The 13226-nt window shown below is 43.0% G+C and overlaps 1 protein-coding gene across 1 annotated transcript in view; it reads left to right on the forward strand.

Moving 5' to 3' along the window:
• Positions 1 to 13226, forward strand: part of LOC126285155 (cyclic nucleotide-gated cation channel alpha-3-like) — an 884508-nt gene that overhangs the window by 437621 nt on the left and 433661 nt on the right. The window contains exon 8 of the mRNA XM_049984467.1: positions 11432 to 11584. Coding sequence (XP_049840424.1) covers positions 11432 to 11584 — 153 coding nt within the window. The remainder of the gene's footprint in view (positions 1 to 11431; positions 11585 to 13226) is intronic.

Genomic DNA, 13226 nt, shown 5'->3' on the forward strand with positions numbered 1-13226 from the left:
GCCAGCTTAATAGGTTAGGAGTCCACTACACACAGGAAGCGGCTACACAGGCAGCGGGGGCTGTGTGGAAGGGACTGGGCGTTTTTTAGATTTGAAAGTCTCAGGGAACCACAGAAAGTTCGCCTGTCTGAAAGGGGGCTGGAAAAACACAGTAAGTTAGTTATAGAAACCATCAGTATTGTAGTTGTAAATTGCCGTGGCTGTGTTGGGAAAGAACCAGAGCTCGAAGCTCTAATAGAACGGACTGAAGCTCAAATAGTTATTGGTGCAGATAGCTGGATAAAAATGGAAATAAGTTCAGCTGAAAGCTTCTTAGACAGGGTTCAGAAAGAATAGATTAAGTACAACTGTTGGTAGAGTATTTATTGCTGTCAGACGTAGTTTGCCTTATAGTGAAATTGAAGTAGATAGTTCCTTCGAAATAGTATGGGTAGAGGTTATACTTGACAATCGGACTAAACTATCAGCTGGATTGTTTCACCGACCCCCCGTCTCAGAAGATATAGCTTCTGAACAGTTCAAAGAAAACTTGAGTCTCATCTCAAATGGGTACCCCATTCATACAATTACAGCCAGTGGTGAATTCAATGTACCCTCGATATGTTGGAAAAATTATACCTTTAACGCCGGCGCCAGGCATAAAACGTCATACAAAATACTACTGACTGCTTTCTCTGAAAATTATTTTGAACAACTAATTCATTAGCCCATTCGAAGCGTAAACGGTTGCGAAATCATACTTGACCTATTAGCAACAAATAGTCCTGGACAAATAAATAGTGAGTTTCGTGACGCATACAGGGATTAGCGTCAACAAGGCAGCTGCTGCTAGGCTGAATACCGTACCACCTACAACTATCAAGAAGAAATGCAAAGTATATATTTTTTTTAAAGTTGATAAAAATTTTGTTGACGCCATTTTAAAGGACAGTCTTCACTCCTTCCGATACCATCATGTATGTAAGTGTAGAAAAGTTGAAAAATGATTTCAAAGGTATAGTATCGACAGAAATTGAGAGATACATACCAAGTAAATTAATAAGTGATGGTGCTGATCTCCAATGGTACACAAAACGGGTCAGATCGCTGTTGCAGAATCAGCAAAAAACATCCCAAACTTAAAATAACGAAAAATCTCCAAGACTGGCAGAAGTTCTAACTAAAGCGTGGACTTAAATGCGAGATGCTTTCAATAATTTCCAAAACGTTCAGTGACGACTTTCCTATTAACTGCTCTAAGATTACAAGTCCTGACTCGTATAAAACTAAATTTATTTTTTCTTGTGACGATATATTCCAGAGCAGTGATCACACAGAAACTTCCGCAGTCATTTTTAACACAGAGAATGCTATTGCAATGTAACAGTACAGTAGAGCTGCATGTCCTAGGATTATTCAACAGTTGTAGTTCCCCTAGCTTTCAATCTTTCACTGAACCAACATAGCAAGCCGATTTAGGCTAAGGTTGCATGGCGAGATGTCAGTCATCCCGAGTATAGCTCCTGCAGCTATGGAAAAGGCAACGGTACATAGCAGTAGCCATATGTTTGTCTAGCCTATTACAGAGACCTCCTCCAGTGTTTTCGAATTTCCAGTATGGCCACCAGTATCGTTGAGGCGAGCACAGCATCCCACTGCTGCAAGGTCCACGAGCACTATTGTAGTTGAAGGTTTATACGATTTTATTTCAGTGATCACAAAATCCTTCTAACACAACAGTGAAACAGGCAGCACAAGCCATCGCTGGGCCCTTGCCAGTATGCTGTTGCACCTGGTCGTATTGACTGGTTTGGTTGAGAAGGGTGACGTACTACCACTGCATCATTTCTTCTACAGCTACTTATATACTCCGCTAGCCACTAAGTGGAGTGTGGCGGAGGGCAATATTCGCGCCAAAGTCATATTCCCTTCACCACCCCCCCCCCCCCCACCCCGTTCCACTCGCGTATCGCACGACGGAAAAACGATTGTCTGAACGCCTCAGTATATGAGCTCTAATTTCCCTTATCTTTGAATGGTTATCATTGCGAGATTTGAAAGATGTTGGTAATCATATATGCTCTACAACCTCTGCAAAGATCGGATTTTGGAATTTAGTGAGCCGCCCCTTCCGTTTAGTGCGTCGTCTATCATGAAGTGTGTCCCACTTCAAACTTACTATGAGGTACATTGTGACTGACCCCCTATACTCTGAACACTGCCAATGGGTAAGGGTCTAATCTGGTCCCACAAAAATTCTGTGGTGACAGATCAAGGGATCTACATAACCGACATAGTACAATACCACAATATCACGCAGGTACCACTCCAATGGCAACAAGCCCTCTCTCTCGTAGTGTTCACAAAAGTCTACTCATTGCATGGAAACTAAGTGGCCTTGTTTCTATTAGTCTTTAGTCTCCAACCCATGCCGGAGAATGAAACGAGGTGCTGGAGTCAATCAACTAATTGTGACCAGATGGAAGGTCCAGATGTGAAGGGGCTATGACATGCTTGGAGCACAACAGACCAGTTCTTTCCTGGTATCGTCAGACTCCGTCAAGCGCTAGAGCGTTTCATGCTAACATGTGGTCATCTCTGCAGCCCTTCGAAAAGCTTACTAACCATCTGGCACAGCACACGGCCATTATACAGCCTAACATAGCTGATGGCAGGTCACATAATGACGTGATGTCGACACTAAAGAACCTTGGTAGCCTTTCTAGCCGTCATAGATGATTGCAATTTGACGTAGTAGCTTCTAACGATATATGTGTATAAGGAACTGCACCTTGCAGCATTCCTTATTTATATATTTATGTTTTTCAGTAAATGTATTTTCATTCTTCACACCCGAAAAATTAAAGGACAGAACAGAATAGTGTAAAAATTTAAATAATACAGAGGATTAATACTTTACACAACAAACAATACTGTTCGGTGCAGTGATCTGAACTAATGCGTGATTTCCAGTAAAGGATAACTGTATTGTGCCACAAGGAAGTCTTTCAACTTGGAATTAAAAATCTGTGATTGATCCCTCAAAAGCTTTAGTTCAACTGGAAAACAATTGAAATGTGAATGTTTAGAGAAGTGCACTTCTGCCTACTTAGTGTTTACCAAAGGGTTTTTCAAGTGCAAATGTTACTCTTTTCTAATATTTACTGTTTGAATGCAGCATTTAGACACTGCTAGCCGTCTTAGAATCTTTGAGAACAGCTTTGATACAGATCGTCCTCACTACCCTGTTTTGAACTAAGAATATTATTTGTGAATCCACACAGGCGGCTCAATATATAATTCCATATGATGCAAAAAAGTTTCCAAAGTAAACTAGATGATGTGGAGGCAGTGGAGATTGTTCTTATAGATAACAGCAGTTGGTTGCTGAAAATACCCTGAATTTAGTGCTTCCAAAATTCTTTTCACGTATTTCAGTCATGACAATCCAAATTTACAGTTCCCCTAATTATTTGATCACCTTGACACTGTATAACCTCTGTTCTACAAGTGCTCCACTTCAGAAATTTTAAGCAGTAAACTTTCTTGTTTTTAGGCAACAATCTATATTTTAATTTCATCGAAACCTGATTTGCTGAAGGGGAGACTCCACCCTGACACTTAAAAAATATGTTTTAATGGCTACTTTACATCTTTGGAGTGCTTGCATGTAGACAGAAGCCGGCCGTTGTGGCCGTGCGGTTCTAGAACCTTCAGGCAATCCTGCCTTTGGCATGGATATGTGTGATGTTCTTAGGTTAGTTACGTTTCAAAGTTCTAAGTTCTAGGGGACTGTTGACCTCTGACGTTAAGTCCCATTTCAATCTTTTTTTTGTAGACAGAAAAACTACACTCCTGGAAATTGAAATAAGAACACCGTGAATTCATTGTCCCAGGAAGGGGAAACTTTATTGACACATTCCAGGGATCAGATACATCACATGATCACACTGACAGAACCACAGGCACATAGACACAGGCAACAGAGCATGCACAATGTCGGCACTAGTACAGTGTATATCCACCTTTCACAGCAATGCAGGCTGCTATTCTCCCATGGAGACGATCGTAGAGATGCTGGATGTAGTCCTGTGGAACGGCTTGCCATGCCATTTCCACCTGGCGCCTCAGTAGGACCAGTGTTCGTGTTGGACGTGCAGACCGCGTGAGACGACGCTTCATCCAGTCCCAAACATGCTCAATGGGGGACAGATCCGGAGATCTTGCTGGCCAGGGAGTTGACTTACACCTTCTAGAGCACGTTGGATGGCACGGGATACATGCGGACGTGCATTGTCCCTTTGGAACAGCAAGTTCCTTTGCCGGTCTAGGAATGGTAGAACGATGGGTTCGATGACGGTTTGAATGTACCGTGCACTATTCAGTGTCCCCTCGACGATCACCAGAGGTGTACGGCCAGTGTAGGAGATCGCTCCCCACACCATGATGCCGGGTGTTGGCCCTGTGTGCCTCGGTCATATGAAGTCCTGATTATGGCGCTCACCTGCACGGCGCCAAACACGCATACGACCATCATTGGCACCAAGGCAGAAGCGACTCTCATCGCTGAAGACGACACGTCTCCATTCGTCCCTCCATTCACGCCTGTCTCGACACCACTGGAGGCGGGCTGCACGATGTTGGGGCGTGAGCGGAAGACGGCCTAACGGTGTGCGGGACCGTAGCCCAGCTTCATGGAGACGGTTGCGAATGGTCCTCGCCGATACCCCAGGAGCAACAGTGTCCCTAATTTGCTGGGAAGTGGCGGTGCGGTCCCCTACGGCACTGCGTAGGATCCTACAGTCTTGGCGTTAATCCGTGCGTCGCTGCGGTCCGGTCCCAGGTCGACGGGCACGTGCACCTTCCGCCGACCACTGGCGACAACATCGATGTACTGTGGAGACCTCACGCCCCACGTGTTGAGCAATTCGGCGGTACGTCCACCCGGCCTCCCGCATGCCCACTATACGCCCTCGCTCAAAGTCCGTCAACTGCACATACGGTTCACGTCCACGCTGTCGCGGCATGCTACCAGTGTTAAAGACTGCGATGGAGCTCCGTATGCCACGGCAAACTGGCTGACACTGACGGCGGCGGTGCACAAATGGTGCGCAGCTAGCGCCATTCGACGGCCAACACCGCGGTTCCTGGTGTGTCCGCTGTGCCGTGCGTGTGATCATTGCTTGTACAGCCCTCTCGCAGTGTCCGGAGCACGTATGGTGGGTCTGACACACCGGTGTCAATGTGTTCTTTTTTCCATTTCCAGGAGTGTATTTGGCTGTATTTGTATTATAAGCATGACGAAGAAACACTACAATTATGAACTGTGCGAGGTGACACCTACCTAGGGGTGAGGATAGTACCTGTCTAGTGCACTAGTGGCAAAATGCGCTGATGGCGAGACTGAATACGTAAATGAAAGGTTGCACAGCGTTATTTGGTTCAAGTGTCCCAAAGAAAAAAGAAAAAAAAAATATACTTCTTTGGGTCTCGGAGGAGCTGTTTCCCAGTTCTGTACGAGCAGTTTGAAGGCTGAATGAAGCGGAAGTCCGAGCACTTCCTTATCACCCACATAGAGGAAGATTGCTTATCTAGAGGGGGGTCAAGCAGTCCACAAGAAGCTGCCATGGAATGGAAAACTCCAAGAGAAGGGTTACCCCTGTCTTCAAATTACAAGTAGAAGGCTTACAGGAGCAGGGAGGGGAAATGTATGGGGCTAGTGGATTTTAGTGGATATGTGTCTAGTACCCTCATTGTTTTTTTAACGAAAGTTTAACATCTATTTTTCCACAAGTTTGTTTATCTAAGTTAAATGCTATCTTTTTTGAATTTCAACACTAACCAATCTTAATTAAATTTTCTCAGGGAGTAATCTTGAGGTATTTGCATACTTTAACGCATAATACTACCAAAAACGTCATTAGTCTATTTTGTTGCCACATTTATGTCCCGGTAATGAAAAAATGTGAAAGGAGTGAAAAGTATTTCTCATAAAATGATTGTGTGGTATTGTTCAACAATTTCTTGCAAATTGACCTAAAAACCGGGAACGTGAAAACTCAGATCTCAGTAACAAAAATTTCTTTCAAAAATTCCGCTGAAATCATATTAAAAATTCAGAACTCAAAAACTAATGAAACTCTGGCTTCATAGCTTGGATATTGCTACATCGTTACCTGATATATATGTTATTAATTCCGCTGAAATTAGCAAAGTATAAGAAAAGTTAAATGTTTGGGTGGAGACCTTTTAATCATTTAGATTACATTTCACATCTTTTAGAATGACGTGTGTGTTAGCTGCAGACAAAGAAAAACTGGATGAACTGGTATGTCTGATAGCAGATCAGTTACCCAGAACAGAAACACATGCCATTCACCTCTTTGTTGAAGCTGAAGTACATTCTTGTATTGCTTGTTTCTTACACTTGCAATCTTACCTCCCTACTGCTGTCCCAGTACGAAACAGCTATTTAAACCTGCAATCAGATTTCATAATGCCACAGCATCAAGCTGGAAGGCTTATCATTGCGTGATGTTTTTGGCGATACATCTTTGAGAGCTGGTGGTGGACATATCATGTTCAGCTCCATACTTATCTCCTTTTCTCTTTGTCCCTGCAGATGGAAGCACATATTTTATTTCAGCGATGGTCAAGAATTCGGCTCAAGAGCCATTCCCTACCATGAGTACCATAGCGCTCACCATAGGTGCACAGTTCCCCAACCACCATGACATGCTATCTGAGCGTTAACTGTTAACATGCCACATTTAAATGACAATGCAGTAGACTACATACGACTTGCTTTTGTATTTCATATTTTTCATAAGCTCAGACCACAAATAAAATCAATTGTGATTATTATTTAATGGTTTTTGGAGCGATGAAGACATAGAATAATTTTCATCTGGCAAAACGTGTCGGCATACGGAGAGACAGCTTCAAAGATTTTCGCGCTGAGATTGTCTTGTAATTGTGACTTTTTTGTTTGATACTCGGAAAAAGGTCTTTCACTCACGAATGATGAGCGAAATATTTTTAGCACTTTTGCAACCTCACTAAGAAGATAAGGATTTTTATCTGAGGAAAACAATGTAGACATCCTGGACAATTTTAACGTAAAATTATCTTGGCTGGAATAGGTGATGTGTTATCGTAATTCAAGTCTCATTGACAAATAAAATAAGAAATTCATGACGCCATTTTAAAAGCACAACTGACACAGCGATCTTGATAAACTCAGTGATTTACAACACTTTCAAGTTTCTAGAAAAGAATACTGTCCATATTCGTGATGTGATGCGCATTGTCACCAAGCCAGCTTAAACAAAATCTTCAAAAAGGGCAGCATGCAGATATGCTCGGAATCCAATGTGAATGCTGACTCGATTGTAGCTGATTCAATCACCGGCTCAGTTGAAATTGTCCTCTGTCGATAGGCACAAAGATAAAGGTTTCCTCAAGATATTTTTCAATTCTTATTCTAAACAACATCCATACGTTTTGAATGAAATCGGTTAGTTTCTATTAGTTTTTATTATTCATTTATTTCATTTATTCCATTTTCTTTTATTGTGATTGTAATGTGGAAACAAACGAGAACTAAACAAAACGTCAGTGTTTTCATAAAATAACATGTTTAATATTTATTTCACCTATACTACTGTATAATGACCAGATGTTGTATAAAGCTGTTACAAAGAATCTCGACAAGTTTTTGACTGATATACTTCCAATAGTACAATAAAAGATGAGACTAACAAATTTATACTCGATACTGTAATAACGATTCAGACGGACATAGGTTACTTACTTTTAAACAACACTGTACAGGTTTTCTGTTAAAAACGACTCTGAAAATGGAAATGCTTTGCCTTTCTGGACAGTGAAAATGCGTGGTTAAGTTTTATTTCCGGTAGTCAGTTTTAAGTATGACAGCAAAGAATTTAAACTCTTATACAGTTTTATCCTCCCTTACGTATACTTTGTCCTCATACACAGTACTAAACGATAATTGTGCACACAAGTATGTACGGTTTTGTTTTATTCCTCTATAGTCAGTTTTGACACAGAACAGGAAATTTGTATTTATGACTTATATTCTTAAGATTAGAATACTACTACAGAATCTGAATTGTCCAAAACGTTGTAATCCTTCCGTTTTCGCAGATTAAAACCATGCGAAATAGAGTCATTGAAACTACTATCCCAACAGCTCCAGCAACTGGTAGATTTCTTTCATATCCTGTATATCAATGGTCCCAACCGATTTATCCACTCACTTTATGTGACTTCAGTTCCAAATCAAGGGTTTGTTGCAGTAACAATAAACAAGGCTCAAGATCAGAGAGAGGGGAAGAGGAGATGGACAAAGAGCGACGGGATAAGAAACGCTAGAGAGAGAGAAGTGGTGGAGGAGGACATGGATATAGATTATGTTAACAGGCAGAGAGTGACGGGAGAAGAGGTGGTGAAGGAGAGACGGATAGAGATGATGTTAACACACCGTCGTAGTGTAATAAAAATATTGAGAGATTTAAGCTGATTAAATATTAAGAAGGTAGATATTTGAAACAGTCAATATCAATAAAATATTAGAAACTGTGCTCACTAAGTAACCGAGAAATAATGAGCAGGCGTTAAACTGTAGCTCACATAACAGAAGAAAGAAAGGAGGAAGATTGGCTTTATCGTTCCGTCCACATCGAAGACATAGAGACAGTGCATACGCTCAGTTTGTGTCAAGGACGGGAAGGAAATCGGCCACGCCCTTCCAAAGGAACCATACTGGCATTTGCCTGGGATGATTTAGGGGAAAACACGGGAAACGTAAATCTGTATGGCCGGACGCGGGTGTGAACCGTCGTACTACCGAATGCGATTTCAGTGTGCTAAACACTGTGCCCCCTAGCTAGTCCACATAATAAAATTATGTGTGTTATTAAATCTAGTGCATAAAAGGGATGAATGTAAGGCCGTGTAAAATACCTACTGCTGCGAACTTCGCAGTAGCTTTACAAACTGAACGTGTAGAAACAGACAGCTGAGCACATATTCCAAGCAAAGTGGTTTCAAACGAAGTTCTGCAAAACCCGCTATCGCTTTGTGCTGCCTACAGCTATTCGTGTTGTGATTTTCCTAAGTGGAATATGCACAGGGCTGAGAAAAGTCAAAAATAATAACACAGTGCTTGAAGTTTATGTTTTATTTTACGGATATGTTTTACCATGTGACAGATACTTGGCGCTTGCAGCCCCGAATATGAATTTTAATTAGAAAAATATTCACTTTCCAGTGCGATGTCTTTTAACTAGTGAACCGCCAACTCAGAATTACTGAACGGCGATTTAATTCGTTCGGTAATCAAACATTCTTGTAACTGCCAAACCTACTACGCGTTCAAATTATTGACATTGACGTCCTGAGCTGTTAGTGAGTTAACGATCTAGCAAACGTACAATTTGTGATTCTTCAACATATTCTCTTCAATGGAGAATATTTCGAATAGACGGAGGGAGCTGCAGCATGTAGCCCTCTCTTAGCTGCGTCTACCAATTTCTATATCGAACACTTCGCGGAGGAAGCCTTGCAGGCATCAAGATGGAAAACCACTTGTATTTTCCATTACGTGGACGACATGTTCGTCATATGGCTCCATTGAAGACAGAAACTCCATGACTACCTCGCACTTCTAACTTTGCTAAATCTCAATGCCAAATTCACTAAGGAGATCAAGACAGAGAAAAGACTGCCATTCCTTGGCGTCATGGTCAAGAAACGAGCGGATGGCCCCCTGTACGACAGTGAATACCAGACGGAAACGCTATCTGCATCAAGCTAGCTGCCACCACCTTGCGCGGAGGAGAATGCTCAGAGCGCTATCACACAGGTCGCGCAACAAATTGGATGCAGTGTCTCCCTAGAATTGGAACACCTCAGAACTGCATGCACCTGCAAAAATATATCATTGTACGAAGCATCGTTGAGCAATTATGTTGTTATAAATACTGAGTTGCGTGAGAAACGTCCGCATCATACCAGAAATTTTAATTTATGACTTCTTTGTTACTTACTCTACTCACAGCAAATTTCGAAGACAGCGTACGCGTATACCACTGGACATATCTGCAAAATTATATTATACGACACACAGTTAACGAGATATGACATCATAAACGTTTGGCTGCGTGAAAACGGAACTGCATGGTGAAATTCGCTAGAGATACAGATGAAATATCTGTACAAATAAGTGCGAAATATGTGAAATATATGTGAAACATACGTGACATGTACCTACACTGGCAAAGTCCTGGGCTGAAATCTCCTCCTAAAAGCAGGATTGGTTTCAAACTGGGTACAACTACTACTTGCTATGTAGAAAGAAAGGCAGTGTGGGTAAGAACCAACGACTAACTATGGGAGCGGGGGGGGGGGGGGGGGGGAGGAGAGATAAAGTGGAGAGAAAAGGGGGGAAGAAGAGGGTGATAGAGTGGCGGATGGAGGAGATGAAAACAGATGTGTGTCAAAAGAAAGGATGAGAAGGGGAGAGAGGGGAAGGGGAGTAGGAAGAAGACACAGAAAGGAAAGAGGAGAAGATGGATGGAGGTAGTGGTGGTGGTTAGTGTTTAACGTCCCGTCGACAACGAGGTCATTAGAGACGGAGCGCAAGCCGGGGTTAGGGAAGGGTTTGGGAAGGAGATCTGCCATGCCCTTTCAAAGGAACCATCCCGGCATCTGCCTGAAACGATTTAGGGAAATCACGGAAAACCTAAATCAGGATGGCTGGAGACAGGATTGAACCGTCGTCCCCCCGAATGCGAAGATGGATGCAAAGAGGAGGAGAAGGAGATAGACGGAGAGAGGAAAGATGAGGAGATCATAAGAGAGAATGTGAACAGGAGATGGACTGAGAGAAGGGGGAGGAGAAGATTAGATAGGGGAGGAGGATGGACAGAGATAAGGGGGGGGGGGGGGAAACATGGGCAGAGAAAAGTGGAAGGAGGAAATGAGGCAATAGAATTGAAAAATATGTACCCGGACAAGGACTGGGCAGCCTGCAATGGGCCATTGTGAACAGCTGCACTTTAATTGTAAAGTGCTATGTGATGAGGCATGTGCTTGGTTCCTCCCTCCCTACCTCACTCTTTCTTAAGCAAACAGGGAACACACACACACACACACACACACACACACACACACACACACACTCGCGCGCGCGCGTGCGCAATCAAAGAAGAGAGAGAGGTAAGAGAAGGAGGGAGGCAAAGCGACAGAAGCGAAGACACAGAGACTAGAGCGAGAATACAGACAGAGCAAGAGTATGGTGTTGTACATAACGTGTGTGCAGCAGCCCATCTTTCGTGTCTCTTTGACAGTGATGATGACTCATTGCGTATGGAAGCATGCAACCTGTACCTATGATATCAGCTAGGAGAGTCGTTGTCTGTTACAGGTGTACCGCGTCTACGATTACTACTACATGGTGGAGTCGCGCACCGTCTACCCCAACCTGTGGCGCGTCGTCAACCTCATCCACATCCTGATGATCCTGGCGCACTGGTTCGGCTGCTTCTACTACCTGCTGAGCGAGGCCGAGGAGTTCCAGGTACGCAACAGGTTTTGTTTCAGTAGTTTCCAACCCTAAAGCATCAGTTACCAATGCGAGAATACTACACATATACGAGACGGGCTAAAAATTAGTGCCTCCGATCGGTTCTAGGTGCTACAGTCTGGAACCGCGCGACCGCTACGGTCGCAGGTTCGAATCCTGCCTCGGGCATGGGTGTGTGTGATGTCCTTACGTTAGTTAGGTTTAAGAAGTTCTAAGTTCTAGGGACTGATGGCCTCAGAAGTTAGGTCCCATAGTGCTCAGAGCCATTTTGAATAACTCATGAAGATTTTCACATAAAACAAACGTTATTAGCATTCTACATCCTTATTCGCCAAGGTTACATATTCACAGCTTTCTGCCGCTAGAGGGCACCGAAATGTAACGCCTATCATGGTGGTGTGTTCGAGAGAACCAGAAGAGATCGCCATCAAACTGAGCACCATAACTTTCAGCATGGCAATGCCAGGCCACACAAGAGCGCTTGCGTTCACTGTCGTCAATCATTCCCTATACATTCCCGACTTGACCCCTACCGATTTTCATCTGTCTGCAAAACTTACAGAACATCTTCGAGGATTTCAATTTGATGGTATTGAAGCGCTGCAAGCAGAAGGGAGGTTGTGGCTCCCCGGTGACGGTATCAACCAAGTGGTCTCTCGTTGGGAGAAATTTGTTCGTCACTAGGGTGATGACGTTGAGAAATAAATATTTAGACATGATGAATAAAGATGAAGAATATTAATTATATTTGTTTTAATTAAAAAGTTTAACATAAAAATTTCGGACGCATTACTTCTTAGCACGCCCTCTGTTTGTGTCAAACAGATAGGCCGGCCGCGGTGGTCTAGCGGTTCTAGGCGCTCAGTTCGGAACCTCGCGACTGCTACGGTCGCAGGTTCGCATCCTGCCTCGGGCATGGATATTTGTGATGTCCTTAGGTTAGTTAAGTTTAAGTAGGTTTACGTTCTAGGGGACTGATGACCACAGATGTTAAGTCCCATAGTGCTCAGAGCCATTTGAGCCATTTGTAAAACAGATAACAAGTCAAACACAGAAGCAGAAGTGCTTTCCTATAAATTTTGTGGCTGAAAACTACGGAAAGTATTGCAGATATGGGCTTAACCATGTTCTCAGTATTGCGAATTTGTAACCATAGTTTTTCATTTATTTCATTCTGTTCTGCTGACGCTTTTTGTTTTCAGCCTACCTTTGGATTGTAACAAATCCCGTAGTCATAGTCCAAACGAAGCACATGCACTGAACTCTCAGAATTATTTCTGAACAGTACGTCTAAAATCAAGAAAGGAAGATTAGTCTGTAACGCCCAGTCGACGGCTATGTCATTAAGCGACAGAGTACCGTCTAGGAATGTGAAGGAATTGTGAAGGAATTCAGTGATCTCACTTTTAATGCAGCCATCCAGGTATTCGCATTAATCGACCTGGAGGAACCACGGTAAACTTATAGCAGAATTGCCGGACAAAGATTTGAACCATCACACTCAGGAATTCTGTCTTAATCAGTGGGCCATATCGCTCGGCGTCTATTGTCACTTATTAATGGCCACTTTAAAGCTATTGATACTACACGCGATTGCTGTAATCGCCTGTGGCGAGAATCGAAACATACGAGGTCG

The sequence above is a fragment of the Schistocerca gregaria genome, chromosome 8 (genome assembly GCF_023897955.1).
Source record: "Schistocerca gregaria isolate iqSchGreg1 chromosome 8, iqSchGreg1.2, whole genome shotgun sequence".
Classification (NCBI taxonomy): domain Eukaryota; kingdom Metazoa; phylum Arthropoda; class Insecta; order Orthoptera; family Acrididae; genus Schistocerca; species Schistocerca gregaria.